The sequence below is a fragment of the Crocodylus siamensis genome, chromosome 7, assembly GCF_052110815.1.
Source record: "Crocodylus siamensis isolate JL-2025a chromosome 7, ASM5211081v1, whole genome shotgun sequence".
Taxonomy (NCBI): domain Eukaryota; kingdom Metazoa; phylum Chordata; order Crocodylia; family Crocodylidae; genus Crocodylus; species Crocodylus siamensis.
The window spans coordinates 23988126-24002616 of NC_143401.1; the positions used below are offsets into that span (position 1 = coordinate 23988126).

The following is a 14491-nucleotide window of genomic DNA, read 5'->3' on the forward strand; positions in this document are numbered from 1 at the left end:
CAGGTGCTCCACCCCTTGGTCACCATCTTGGGACCATAAGTCCTGCCCCCTGACCCCTGACCTTTGCCACCAGAAGTCCCTCCCTTTGCCCCCCAAAATTACTCCTTTTAGTAAGGGGTTTTGCCATCTCTGAACCAGAAAAATAACAAATTATATTCTAAAAATCAAACATGTTTTACAACATTCATTAATTTCATTTCAAAAAATATTTTTGTCCTGATTTATATGCATCCATGTAGTGTGTATAGAAATGATAGTATAATCACTTAAAATGAACTCCTACTCTTGTATGTTGGGGGAGGATGTAGGTGGGAGGGTTGGTATAGGGGTGTGTGGGGGTGTGGGTGGGGATGGGCTTTGTGAGGGGATGTGAGTGTGTGGGGGAAGGGTGTCTGGGGAGGGTTGTGGCTTGCATGGAGGAAGAGAATTTGCCCACAGCCTGCCCCCTCCCACCCCCACGGTAAGCAGAGCCCCCACCAGTCCAACCACGGGCTCTGTGCTCCTGCTGCTCCTGGCCCTGGAGCACTGGCACAAACTCTGTGCTCCCACTCATTGCCATTTGCCCCCTCTCTGCCACTGCTGCCCTTCTCCTGCCATTTCCCCATCCCCCACCAGGCCCTGGCTGGTCTGGCACCACATTCCAGCTGCTCCTGCAGTCCCGGTGCTGCAGCTGGGAACCACATGATGCTGGTGAGTAGGTGAGGGGAGCAGGGAAATGGCTGTGGCAAGCAGAAGGATGGGACATTGAGCAGGCGCACAGAGCACAGCAAAAGCCAGTCAGGAGCACAAGGCCTGTGCTGGTAAATCAGGGCCAGCGCCAGTGGGGCCCAGAGTAGGAGTGTGGGGTGCAGGCTGCCAGGGGCTCTATGGAGCTGTGCTGGCTCCCTCCTCTCTGTGCTTGAGCAGCACAGCCTGGCTCCATAGAGCTCCTGGCAGCCTGCACTCCACACTCCTGCTGCCTCACTCTGGGCCCCACTGGTGCTGGCCTCGGTGCACCAACGCAGGCCTCATGCTCCTGTCCGGCTGTTGCTGCGCTCTGCGCGCCTGCTTGCTGCCCCTTCCCCCCACCTGCCACAGCCATTTTCGAGCTCCCTCCCCGCCCACGCACTGGCACCATATGGTTCCTGGCTGCAGCGCCAGGACCGTAGGAGCCAGCTCAGCTGGGCCTGAGGACTGAGGTGATCATGCATGGTCCTTCCCTGCCTCCCTCCCTCCCGTACCTTCTTAGCTGTATTTCCCTTGGTGCAGGGAGGCAAGTGCAGCCCCAGGCCAGAAGCCTCCAGCAGCCCCTGCTAGGCAAAGGCTTCCGACTGGGGCTCAGGTGGAGGTTGGAGGTGGGGAGGGCAGGCCAGGACTTGCTATTGCAGCTGTTCAGTTCTGCTGCTGGCTCCCCTTGGGTCCTACTGCCCCAGTTCCTATCATCTTTGACAGGAAGCCAGGGGGAGATAAATATTAATTTTCTATGTTTTTTAGGAGCCCTGCAGGCTGGATAAAATGGGCTGGCAGGCCAGATCCAGCCTATGGGCCATATTTTGTTCACCCCAATGTAGTGGATAGTGCATTGGAATTTAGGAGTACTCGTTTCTAAGCCTGGGTCTGCCACCCTGCTTTGTGATATTGGACAAGTTGCTTGCCTGCTCTGCTTCCTCTCCCATGCATTGTCTGTCCAGTGACTCTAAACAGCTTGGGCCAGGATGGTTTATCACTGTGCTTGTACAACACACTGTACAAAAGGCTTCTGATTTGGTTTGGGGTCTAAAATACTAAGAACTGTAGTCTCATTCCCACTCTTATTAATTCAGGCTTGCATCCCAAAGAATGTGCTGTGCAATATTTATGCCAACAGCCCTGAAATGCTATAGTACATGGCATATTATAGGCCTGGAATAGTTGATTGGTGATGTCATACATTGAGTGGGAAACATTTTTCAGTGGAAGCTGACAACTCTGGTAGGACATCTGAATAACAGGAAAAAGAGGGATCATTATGTATGTTTCTAATCTACCCCACCCAGTGTTTTGCATTGCTCTCCAGGAACAGTCACGATCACTGATAGCCTGCAGCTTCCTCTGAGCAACGCACACGTACTATGGAAGCTGAATGGTGTAGATTGCAATGACCTTCTCTGAGTTTTTCCCATCAATTCAAAATTATACCTGTATCTATTGATAAATATTCCAGAGGACTCAATTGGCCTGATGAATTAGGAATCAGAACTGTGTAAGTAATGGAAATTCTGATGAAGTGGTTACACAAAAATGTTTTAAAAAGAAAGAAAGAATGAAAGAAAATCCACAGAGAGACATTTCAGTTTTGGTTTGGCCTGATATGGAAAATATTAGTTTTAAGTTGACCCCAAATTTTTCATCTGATTCACACACAAAAAAAGAAAGGTTTATTTGCATCTTTGAGTGTTGGGTTATTTCAGTGGTGTTAATAGAGGTAGGCAACCAGGGCACCAGCCCCAGGCACTGATTTACAAAGGGGCAATAACAACAGCTGCTGTTCCCTGGACATAGAACCTGTTTGCTTTGGCTCTAGGTTATTATGTCTTCTTTTTCCCCCTGTCCCTCTTTTATTTTTTGTCAGTTTCAAAATGAAAATCATTTACAACTAGAAAGTCAAAATGGTGCATTTAAAAATGCTGAACTGACTCACTTTGACACATTCTGCTTTTTTACTTGTCTTGGTCAAAATTATTCATTGACTTTGTCCCAGGTGCATAATTTATTTTGTTCCCCTTAAAAAAATTCATTTTTCATCCAATTATATTATTCATTAAGAAAAATAATCACTCAGCTCTGTTGATAGTGATATTATTAGTTTGAGTTTCTGAGGCAAATCCAGCCTTGGTCACAACTTCCCCATCTGATGGGTGCCAGGTGGATCATTGCTTAGTGGACAGGTTATGACCTTCCTTAGCCATCCTGGAGAAAGCTAAGGAGCGGCTGGACCATATTGATTGAATTACTACCCGGTCCCTTTGAGGCTGTCCTGCTATTGTAGGGTTGCAGATATAATGAAGTTTGGTGTGTTGCTACCATTGGTGCACTTCTCCTTTGTCTTCATGGAGATGCAGGACTGTTCTTACACCAGCATGACATCAAACAAATCCTCACTAGCTTGGGAATTGCCCTGACAATGGAAGAATTGGCTTTACCAAGCTATCTAAATCAACCTGTGGATCCAGTAATACCCCCACAGTACTGACCTTTCAAATCAGGGAACTACATTAAAGAGACACTTGAGACCAGCTATAGTTATCATTTGAGCAACTGCTGTTTTTGTCGCATTGCAATATATAGCTGCTCCCTCAACATCACCTACACTTCCTGCAGTATAAATCACATCTGTATTTGCACATGTAAATAAAAGAATTAGCTTCAGGGCATTGACTTAGAGCTCTAACATTCAGCTGGGAAGGATATTAAAGAGAAGGAAAAATGAATCCCTGACACAAAGCTTCATTTCCTCTGCTACTTTTTTTTTTTTATCATTTACTCTTTTTTTTGCTTATTTAAATAATCCATGTTGGGAGATCATGGCTGTATCTCAGAGAGGATTCAAAATAATTCCCCCAGGCAGATAACATGGCTCTCAGACAAGGTTACCACCTGTCCTAGTTTTTGCAAACACCCCTATGCAGGATGGAGACAATACCGACCTCTCAACTCTTCAGAGCCTCCTGCACGAAGCTGGCCTGTGTCAGCTCCCTTTTGCTGCATCCACCCAAATAACAGTTCCTTTAGAAGCTATTTCTCAATACACTTTTGTGCTCATGCCTCATGAGAGAAGGAAGGCTCTTAATTCTGAGGAAGAAAGAGCTGCTCAGGCTTGCTGCAAGGCAGATGTGCTCTCTGGGAACATTGTTATCATCTACAAAGCCCACCTCTACACTTCTTCAGTGTTTGAGTCATCCAAAATTAAGGAAGATTCAGTGATAAACTGAGAGGCCAATAAACAGAAAATCTTTAGCAAGGTTCATAATAATGGGTGTTCACCATGCATGTGTATAGTGCCTGGCCTGGTAATGCAGACTGTATCACCAAAGTATTGCTCCAGCTAAACTCTCATGACAGAGTTGTCCAGTGCACTTATCACATCCTTAATGAGCAAAGTCTTCTGAGCTGTTTTCTCTTTAGAAGACAGGTCCACAAACCTGACTCTCTTAAGATAGTGATTCTTAAGCAAGGTACCACAGTTGTAGGCTGCCACACACTGTTAGCTTTGTTAGGTGTACAAACATTCAAAAACAGAGAATTAAACTGTGAATTAAAACATTCTGACCTGGTATGGTCTTTCTGAGTTCATTGCAGCAGAATTACTCTACTTTTTTCTGTAGTCAAAAGCATTAATTAAAATTAAGAGTTGACATTTTCCAAGGATTGCCTTGAGTTTAAGGAGGGGTATCTTGAGTCTAAAAAATGTTGAGAACCACTGCTGTAATTCTACAGTTCCTCAGATATGATCAGCAATTTAAGATGCTTCAGTGTTCATGGTGACCAATGTGAGCTACCTTAACAAAGCCTGATTTTCAGGAGATGGGATGGTCTTTCTGCTAATCATGTCCCTGTAAAGTGCCTTTAAAGCAAGCTACCAAAACCCAAGAACACAGAAACCACTAGTCACATCCAAAAATCTTGACCCAAGTACCTACAGCCAGATTTCTTTAAAGGTATTTAGGTACCTAATTCCTACTGAAATCTGTGGGTTAGACATCTAAGTGCCTTTAATCTGGACTTTACTGCTTTCCACCCTGCAACCTTTTTCCTTTGCTTTCTTTTCAAAAGAAGAATTAAATGTCAGAGACTGATCTTACATTATTCTAATAGACAGGTTAGAGAAGGAGACTGGCAGCCTGATCTATCTGTGGAAAAGAATTCTCCATTATGCAGCTTTCAACAGGGTTGGTGTATTTGTGTGATTATTATTGGACAAGGCTGTGCATCTCTTCCCCTTTGATCGTTCTCTGCTTTGGTCTCTCTTTCTTTCAAGAAATATTTTTTTTATTATATTTTCTCATCACTGGGTCTTGAAAGGAAAGGCCCAAGGTAGCGAGTCAGCAATCTGTCAGTACATCACTGTTCAAGCTTCAACTAAAGCACTGAAGCAAGTTCTTGCCAACATCCCATTTGAGAACCATTGCACAAAGGAATTTGTTATTCTCCTGTCAGTGACTTGAACAATTTTACAGCTGTTCAGCAGGTTGCATATTATACCCAGTGGCAGGGAAACAAACAAATACATAAAATAGGCCAAGCTACCAAGGAAGACCAAACCTTGTGCTTATATACAGCACCTTCCATCTACCAGTCTGAAAGCACTGGGGTTGCTTTGCTCATGTGTGCTATTGCTTAGTTGAAATAGGATCTTCATCTTGTAGAACAGCAGAGTTTCTTCCATTCATGCTTTAGAAGCTCATATGTTGTGTTATGTTCACTTACTTCCAAAAAACATAGTGAGCCATTTGTCTAGTGTGGTTAAGGCACTCTCATTTCTGTAGCCAAAGGCATCAAGGGAGGGATGTAGGTAGCATCACATCCACCTGCCTTTGGCTTCTCAGGCTAAATGACCAGTTATGGGGTTTGGAGCTGGATTGACTGGAAGCAGCCTTTGGTACAAGTCAAGGCCCAGATGCATGCTCCCATCTGCTCTGTGTATTTACTATACCAAGGACCAAGCCCTGAGTCCAACATACAGGCCAGGATTCTCAGGAGATGTACACAAGGGAAAGAGAAGAGGCAAGCTTCTCCCAAAGGAGCCCTGTTTTGCCCAGTGACTGCCCTACCACTCCCTGTTTCAGGTCTTATCTGGCCCTAGCAATGTACCATGTTGTGATCAAAGTTTTAAGTCCATAACCTCCACCTCCTCATACTACCACAGATGGAACAATACCAAGAGATGGGCTACCTTGATCCACCATCACTTACAAAACCTGTTCATATTTAATAGCAGCACAGTAACTTTAGCCTTTGGTCTAAGGCTGTAAAAGACCACATCTTTAGGTGCTAGAATCTGGTCTAGCCTCACTAACTCAGCAGAGATGTGTTGATTTTTATCAGGTGAGGATCTGGCCCGAATATCTCTAAATTGCTCAAAAATGTAATTTCATGTAAATACATTTCAGACCCTTTAACAAATTTATCACAGACTGTGATACATCAGAGTGAGGTTTTCATAAGCACTCAAAACTGGTCTCATTCTGCTTTCACTGGGCACGTTTACACATGCATATTAATGCGACACAATAAACTCTGGCACAGTTTGCATTGGAGTTTATTGCTCCTGGGTGAAACATTTTCATGTGTGCCCAGGACTGCAGCATGCTGAGCCAGGGCAGAGCATCCCCAGCTGGCAGGGATCCTGGGGGGCTCAACATGTTGTGAAGGGGATGGCTGGGGCACAAGGGTGCTTCAGTGCATGACTTGCCAGCAGGCAGCCCCTGCACTGAAACACACTCATGCCCCAACAGCATCTATATGTGTGTTGCAACAGAGTAAATAACTCTGCTGTAGGATAGTACTTGTATCTGGCATATCTGTCAGTACTAAACTATAACAGAGTTAATTAGTTTACTCCAGCCTAATTGTTCCACATGTAGACTGGTGACACTTTACTGTGAAGCTAATTAGGCAACTTTGCAGTAAGCGTCTTGTGTAAACATGCCTACTGAGATTTAGACAAATCTTTTGACAATCCTAGCTGCACCATTCCAATATGCACATCCATTTCCTCACCTCACTTAATCGACAGCACTCATCCATGTACTCGTCCAGACTGTCACTCGTGGGATATTTCTTAAGTTGATTTCCATGAATTTGAAGATCCTGCATGCTGCCAAAGGTCTCTTTGTAATGGCTAGTGGTAGTCTTTTGCTCTTCCATGGGAGGCACAGTTGGAGGAGTATCATGAATGGGGAGGTCTGTCTCTTTGCTGGGTTCCTCTTCTAAAGACTGCCCTTTGCTTTGGCCAAAAAGTTGATCAGGATTTTCTCCCTTCTGACAATTGCTGAAATCTTCCAAGGAAGATGCAGGAATCTGCATAGAGTCTATCACCTGGCTGTACTGCTCCACTTGATTTTTGCTCTCTGGAGCATTCCTGTTGGGATTAGCTTCTCCAGGGTCTTGACATGCTCTCATTATAATGTGGTCAATTTCTGGAGAGGAAGAGGCACTGAGCACTCCAGAGTCACAAGAAGAGTCTCTACTGTGAAGCACAAAACTCTTCTCAGAGCCCTTTGGTGTGGATGGAGAATTAGCCCCACTTGGCAACTCAACCCCAGAGTCCTCAGATTCAAATTTGGAGAATCTGTGAAGCCGGCACTGGGTCTCCAAGGTGCTGAGATCAGACAGGGTAGCTGTGTAATCTGAATTTGCTGGAGTGTCTGTTACATCAAGGTTTCCCTGGATGTTGACTTGGGGAAGCCTGGATTCTTCTGCACAATCTGAAGCTGCAGGAGGCTCCAGATCCTGACTCCCTGCATAGCTTAGCATCTTCATGTGAGTCAGCACGACTTTGTCCTCAGAGGGAGGGCTCTTCTTGCCTGCTAAAGCAAAAGCACACTGACGGTCACAAGGGCAACACAACGTATTCATACGCAGCCCTCCTCCTGAAAGGAATGAAATATGGACAGCTAAATTCATGGTTTATGCAAACATTAAGCAAATACTGATGAGAGTGGGGGAAGGGAAGGGGATGCGTACATGCATGAATGAGTAAAAGAGACTTTTCCTAGCACATTATATCTATAGAAAAAATGTTACATGACACAAACACAGGCTACTACCAGTAGTGCAATTGCTGCTACCAACAACACAGTATTGGTAGGTCAGTACAGTTTTTGGTACAGATGACTTATAAACTTGTGCTTCAACAGCAGAATTATGCTTTATAGACACCCAGTCCTTCAGGAAGAGTCCTAAATGTAGGTAGAGTACCTGAGGGTTGAATTTCCACATGGCACAGATGTGAAACAACACATGTAGTCAGCTGACTCCTTTAGTGATTGCACATGTACAATTGAGTTCAGAATCCTGTCCCACCCCCTCTCTCCCCACTCCCATTGATTTATTTCTTGTCTTCCCCTCTCCCTAACAGCAGAAATTGGAGTAACAACATTTGAATCTTCAAGGCATCTGTATAAATTCTAGATTGTAATAAGCAAATTTACAGGCTGTTTGGTTAATGGCTAGGTATCCTCTGCATCAGATTCGGATGTTAAAAAGCAGGAAATGACTGAAAAAAATTCAACCAGGAACTACACTTGTTTCCAAGTCCTTTTGGGTGGACATGAAATGAAATGTTTACACAGGGTAACTGGCATTAAAAAGATAGCTGGCAGATGACAACATACCCCTATACTAGAATAACTTCACCAAATCCAGTGGAGAATTACCCTGAAAAAACAAGAAGTAAAATTCTATTGGGATAAGTTTAAATTGCATCTGCCTGTGTCCATCGCTCGGTAGCTGTTTGCCGAAGACAAACAGGTAACCTGCCACTACGTTACCTAACAATGAGGCATAATAATCATAACCACCTGCTATGAGTGCTACCCTGATTATATGTCCATTCCTAATCCCAGTGTAGTTTGCATTGGTATACAATATAAGTTACTGCATAATTACACTCATCATCCGTGTTTCCATGGATGGAGAATCTGTACTTTTACAGAGAATGTTAGATGCAGCAACATCTTAACAATAAGATTGACTTGACTGTGGAATTGCCTCTCAGAGAAATACTGAAAACCCCATCACATGAGTCACTGAAATATAGACTGGGCCAATATAAGAAATGTGTTGTAAGGAGCAATCTTGTGCTATTTTAGTTTATTTTACATGAGCAGGAATTAAACATATTTAACCAAGTACAAAGGCACTTAACTTACTGGTACTTGCTTTTATATCATTTCTAAGTACTATACTGGGGCATGATTGGATATAAATCAGAGTGTATGCATAGGGCAGTTTTCCAGTGTAAATGCTTGGAGGATTCCCTGGAGGCTCTTGACATGAATAGGAAGAATGATCCTGGAGCCAGTGGGTATAGGTCAGTCTTTACTTACAGATTCTCAGGCTCTGGAGAGTAAAGTGTAATATCTTCTGGAGGGTATAGTCCTGGGATATGAAAAATTAGTGGGGCACACATGCTGTTTTGCATGAATAGTACTTCCACAGTAGTGCCATGCACCATTCATGTTGGGATTAGGAAATGTCATGGCCAGACATAGATCCAGGCTCTGATACCTATACTTGCACTGAGCATGACTGCACCTTACATACAGTCCTACTGAATTCCCTAAACAGTGTAAGCATGGCCCTTGGTAAATGACCTCTGGCAAATGCAAATAACCCTGGTTTTCCACTTGAATTCAATACTAACCATATTCTTAGGGTGTGAACAATACCTCTGATTACCAGTCAACATATCCAGAGCCTGATTCTGCTCAGTCTTTACTCCAGATTTATACTGTGACAAGAAAAAAGAACATCAAGCCATAGAGTATCTTGTATAGCAGTCATTAAAACTCTCTTTGGGGAGAGATGTAGCAGGGGGACTCCTACCTCTGCTACTAGGAGTGAGTGAATGCAGCGCCACAGGAAGGCTAGCTGCAAAGTGGTAAGCCAGGGGCCGAGTGAATGAGTGGACAAGGGTATGAAGTCCTGACAGAGCCCTGCCAGTGTACAAGACCTTATGGACTACATGGGCAAAAGCTAAGACTGGGTCAGGGGCCCAGTAAATAGAGACCTGCTAGGACCTGGTGTGAGCTGAAACTGAGAGGGCAAATAGGCCCAGTGGGCTGACACTCAGATGGGACTGGGAGCCCTGGGGAAGTTTGAGGAAGATCACTAAGGCATAAGCATGGCAGCGGGGCAGCTGAAGGCCCTTTAAGGTGATTAGGGGCAGGGGAACATGAATAGGGCCAATAAGGCCATGGCTGATGCTGGCAGCACACAGGTGGTGCCAGCTAGACTTGGAGAACTAGCTAGAGGGTCCAGGATCTGTGACACTGAGGCAGGGCTGGCAGGCTCAGAGCCAAGGAGGGTGAGGCCACACTGTGGGCCTGGAGCCAAGAGAAAGAACAAAAGAGTAATGCCTTGGCCAGGCAGGAACTGGGACCAGAATGTCACCACCCAGAGATCAGCAAGGCAAAGTAAAGCACCCAGCATTATTCTGGTCTCTGAGGACAGTCTTCCATGTTTCTCAATTAGACATCATGGTGTGGCAGGCAAGCAAAAGGCGATGGCCTGAAAGACCAGCAGGCCAGGACAGTGTCCAAGTTGCCATTACAGTGTGCCATGGCCATCCTCCACAAGCAGATCCTGTCACAAGGGTCTATCATTTTGGAACTGTAGTTGTACAGCACCTAGCACCATGGAGTCCTGGGCTGTCGCCGGAGTTTCTAAGCACCATGGCAATATAACTGGTAAACAGTGACAATAATTGCAAATGTGGCAGGAACAAAAACTGAGGTGCTGATCGTATGTGCTATAATCTAGAATTGACTCACTTTGTGCTTTAGGAACTTCACTCTGATGTCTCCGGGCTGTTCCCCAGCCTTTGCTTTCATGGAGCTATGCTCATGTGGCAGCTTGCCATTAGCAGCACAGGCTCTGAGCAACTAGTGGGGCATTCCCACCAATCAGGAGATGGCATGGAAAAGACTTGCCCCACTCCTACACAGGGGCAGGGGGAAGAGACAGACCTGAGAGGGGACTGCCCCCCCCTTTTGATTGGTCCGTTTTCAATCTGAGGGCAGAGCCCCAGAAGAGAATAAAAAGGCAGCGTGCCAGGCAAATGGTCAGCTGCATCAAGGGATGAAGAAGAAGATGAAGAAGAACTGGCAGAAGTGGCCAGCGTGGTGGAGCTGTTGCCCCAGAAGAGCCCGAAGCATCCTTGTTGGGTAGGGAGAGATGAAGTGGCCACGTCCCCCAGTCCTGCTGTGAGGGAGCCTGGTGAGCAGTGCACAGCCAGTGCACAGAGGGTCCGAGAGGGACTGAGACCCTGAGAGCTGGACAAGGCAGCTCAGGTCTCCAACCCCTGGCATGAGACCAGGCAGTCGGTGCACAGCCGGTGCATGAAGGGTTTGGAGTGGACTAAGATCCAGGAGCTGCTTGAGGCGGCTCAGGTCTCCAATCCCTGGCACGAGGCCAGGAACACGATGCACAGGCAGTGCACAGAAGGTCCGGGAGTGGGCTGAGACCCCGGTGCTGCACAAGGTGGCTCGGATCTCCAACTTCTGGCACAAGGCTGGACATGCAGCATAGAAGAGCCATCAGTGCACAGGGCCTAGAGAGGGCCCAGGCCAGAAAAAGCCAGGAGCAGCTGGGGACTTCCTTGCTGAGGGAGGAAAGGCCTCACCCAGGGAAACCAAGGCAGCTTCATCAAGCCTGGAGAGTTGTGGGTTGTCCTGGGAAGGGGGATTCCCACAGGGTAGGAGGGATTCCCCACCCCACCCCCATATGTTGGGGCTAGCAGCTGGAGGGAAAACCCTAAAGGGAAAGGGCTCCTGGGGGTCTTGAGGGTTCCCCTTCATGGGCTATTCAGCCTGGGAAGCAGGGAGCCTGAAGGGCCCTGGGGATCTTTCCCCTGTCATTATTTTTGGGGCACTGTCACTGCCCCAGGACAAGGACTGGTCGTTTGTTCCTTTAGAGATCTAGCTTTTCATCTGATGTTTCTGCACCTCGTATTTTGTGAACCCTGCCCCTCGTATTTTGTGAACCCCGCACCTCATGCTTTGTAGATTAGTATTTCACTAAAGTATAAGATTGCATGATGTTTACAGAGACCCTTTGTTTCCCAGATTCCTCACCTGCACCCAGAGTATATGCATAGATTTGTGTGTGTGTGTACACACACACACACACACACACACACACACACTGCACGTAATTCCCAGGTCCTTTGTATATATGTTCTATTTTAACTCTTTTTATATGCATATTAATAAATTTGTACATAGTTAAGTTATTGAGTGTCTTGATCTGGCTCTATAGGGGAAGGAGGGAAACTGCATGCAGCCGGCAGTTTCATTCCACAGCGCACCTGCCCTGCTAACATTCCCTTCAATTAGAGAGGAGAGTACATAATTGGGCACTACCCGGGCTACACCGATATACCACCTGCAGATCTGAGCCCCGGTTTCTTTTGTGTCTGCCAAGCTAACATTTTGCAACCCCATGTTCCAGGTAATCCTCGAGATGGATTCAGACCAAGCCTCTAGATCCAACCCCCTATGAACCTTATAAAAGCTGAAGTCCAGATTTACCTCTGAACTTTGCAGCTTGGGATCAAACTCAAGGTTTTTATAACCCCTTCATCCATTGACTGGTTGATAGGAGCACTTCAGAAGAGCTACAATACCCCAGAAAGCATATATATGTACATTGCATGATATCTGGCCTCCTGTTTCATTTCCTTCCATTCCCATGCTCTCTCTCTTCCTTTCTACATACCAAAAACTACTTCACACAGTGGTCCCTGGTGATGTAATGATTCCTAGCTAGAAAGGTAAGAAACCAAAAGCTGGAAATAGAATAAATAGAATAAATAAAATAAATGTGTACCATTTTCAGAATGGCCCAGAGACCTCCCCTATTCCAGGCCTGTCTCAGGAATATTCCTGCTTTCTTTCATCCTTCCTCTGGCTTTCTTCCCTCCCTGTAGCATTTCGCACTAATAGTCTCTAGGTCAGGAGTGGGCAAAATACCCACCAGGTACTTTCATCTGGCCTGCAGCGCCCCCCAACAAATTGTGCCCCACCCAACCCTTCTTCCTGCAAGGGTGGGAGCGAGTTGCCTACACCCACCCCTAACATATCCTATCATGCCTCACTCCCACCCTCATTGGTGGAAGGGCAGGTCCCGCTAGCACCTGGTAGGGCTGCTGCTGCAGGCTTCCCCGGCATCCCACTCCCTCTGGGTTTCAGGTAGGGAAGCTGCGAGCGAGGGCAGGGCTGCAGTTGGGTGGGAGTGCAGAGCGTGGGGCTGGGGCTGGGGCTGGGGCTGGCTGCAGCATGGAGCTCTTGCCCAGGGGGACAGCAGCAGCATGAAGCTCGGGTGGACAGGGTGTGGGTGTGAGGGGTACGGGAACCCTGCCCACACTCACCCTATGACACACAGCCCTGGCAGGCAGTGGGGGGCAGCGGCAGCAGGAGGGGTGAGGGCTCTGCTTGGCTCTGGTGCCTGGCTCCGGCCAGCACTGCAGGGAGCATAGCACCCACCGAGCAGTTTATTTCCCCGGTGCTCCCCGCACTCACAGGGCACAGCAGGGAAGCCCCAGGCATGAGTGGGCTTGGGCAGGGAAAGCAGCAGCTCCAGCTCCTGGGGCTTGCCTCCTGTGCTCCATGAGTGCAGGCAGTGCCAGGGAAACACAGCCAGGGGCTGTGCTCCTTGCTCTAATGTGCAGCGCTGACCAGAACCAAGCACCAGTGCCCCCACCTGCTGCTGCACCATAGGGGGAGTGGGTGGGGGATCCCCACAACCCTCCCACCCCACAAACCACACACACACAGACACACACACACCCCTTATCCCCACCCCCCCAGTGTTGCATGTCTTGACTGCAAGACAGTGTGTTCCAGAGCCACACACCCACACCCCACAAACACCACACAACCCCCCAACATATCCTATGCCCCCCCACACAGCCACACTCTCTCACAAACTCCCCCCCCACACACACACCTCTATATCCAGTATAAAAACACAAATCATGACAAAAATATTTTTTGTAATAAAATTAAAATGTTATAGTAGGTGGTTGACTTTTAGTGTATGATTTGGTTTTTTCTGGTTCTAAGATGGCAACCCCCACTCCCAAAAGTAGTATTTCTGGGGGGACAAGGGAAGGGACTTCTGGTGGCAAAGGTCAGGCGTTAGGGGTGGGACTTCCGGCCCCAAGATGATGGCCAGGGGGCGGAGCACCTCTCAAGAGGCGGGGCTACCAATGAGGCCAAAAAAACAACTCACCAAACCTCATTAAGCAGCCCTCTGCTGGAAATAATTGCTCGCCCCTGCTCTGGGTCTTGGTAAGTTCAAGCTGGAGACTTAAAAAACATCCCTCTGCTTTAGTCCTGCGAGTACCATTTGCTCTTAAGGATCCATTAGGATTCCTTTCTGCTGCTCCTCCTCAAACTACATAATATCTAAAATTTATGTATAGAAGTGGCTTTTGTTACTGGGAATTCAGTGTATCACTGGGAATTTAACAGGGAATCAAATTGCATTGAATTTCATCCTCTTTAAATATCCACTGCTTGACAAATTAAACCAACACTTACTGAAAGGAAGGGGAGCTTTGTTTTCTGCTTGTATGTATGTGTGTATGTGCATGTGCGTGTGCATGTAAATCTCTGCCTGGGAACTCTCTGTTTCTCTCACCACTGATATGCAGAGAACTCTAGGGTAGGCTTGAGGCAACAGTTAACCTCAAGTCTACCCTACAGATCTGGGACAAGAATAATGACAATAGGCTGTGGAAACTCTA

At 46.8% G+C, this 14491-nt stretch overlaps 1 protein-coding gene across 3 annotated transcripts in view; it reads right to left on the minus strand.

Moving 5' to 3' along the window:
- The window catches only part of LOC149859608 (uncharacterized), a 62999-nt gene that overhangs the window by 34317 nt on the left and 14191 nt on the right, over window positions 1-14491 (minus strand). For 2 of the 3 annotated variants that reach the window (XM_090057764.1, XM_090057762.1), the window contains exon 2: window positions 6739-7547. In XM_090057764.1, the coding sequence (XP_089913890.1) occupies window positions 6739-7547 (809 nt within the window). The remainder of the gene's footprint in view (window positions 1-6738; window positions 7548-14491) is intronic. The other variant, XM_090057763.1, reaches the window with a different exon arrangement.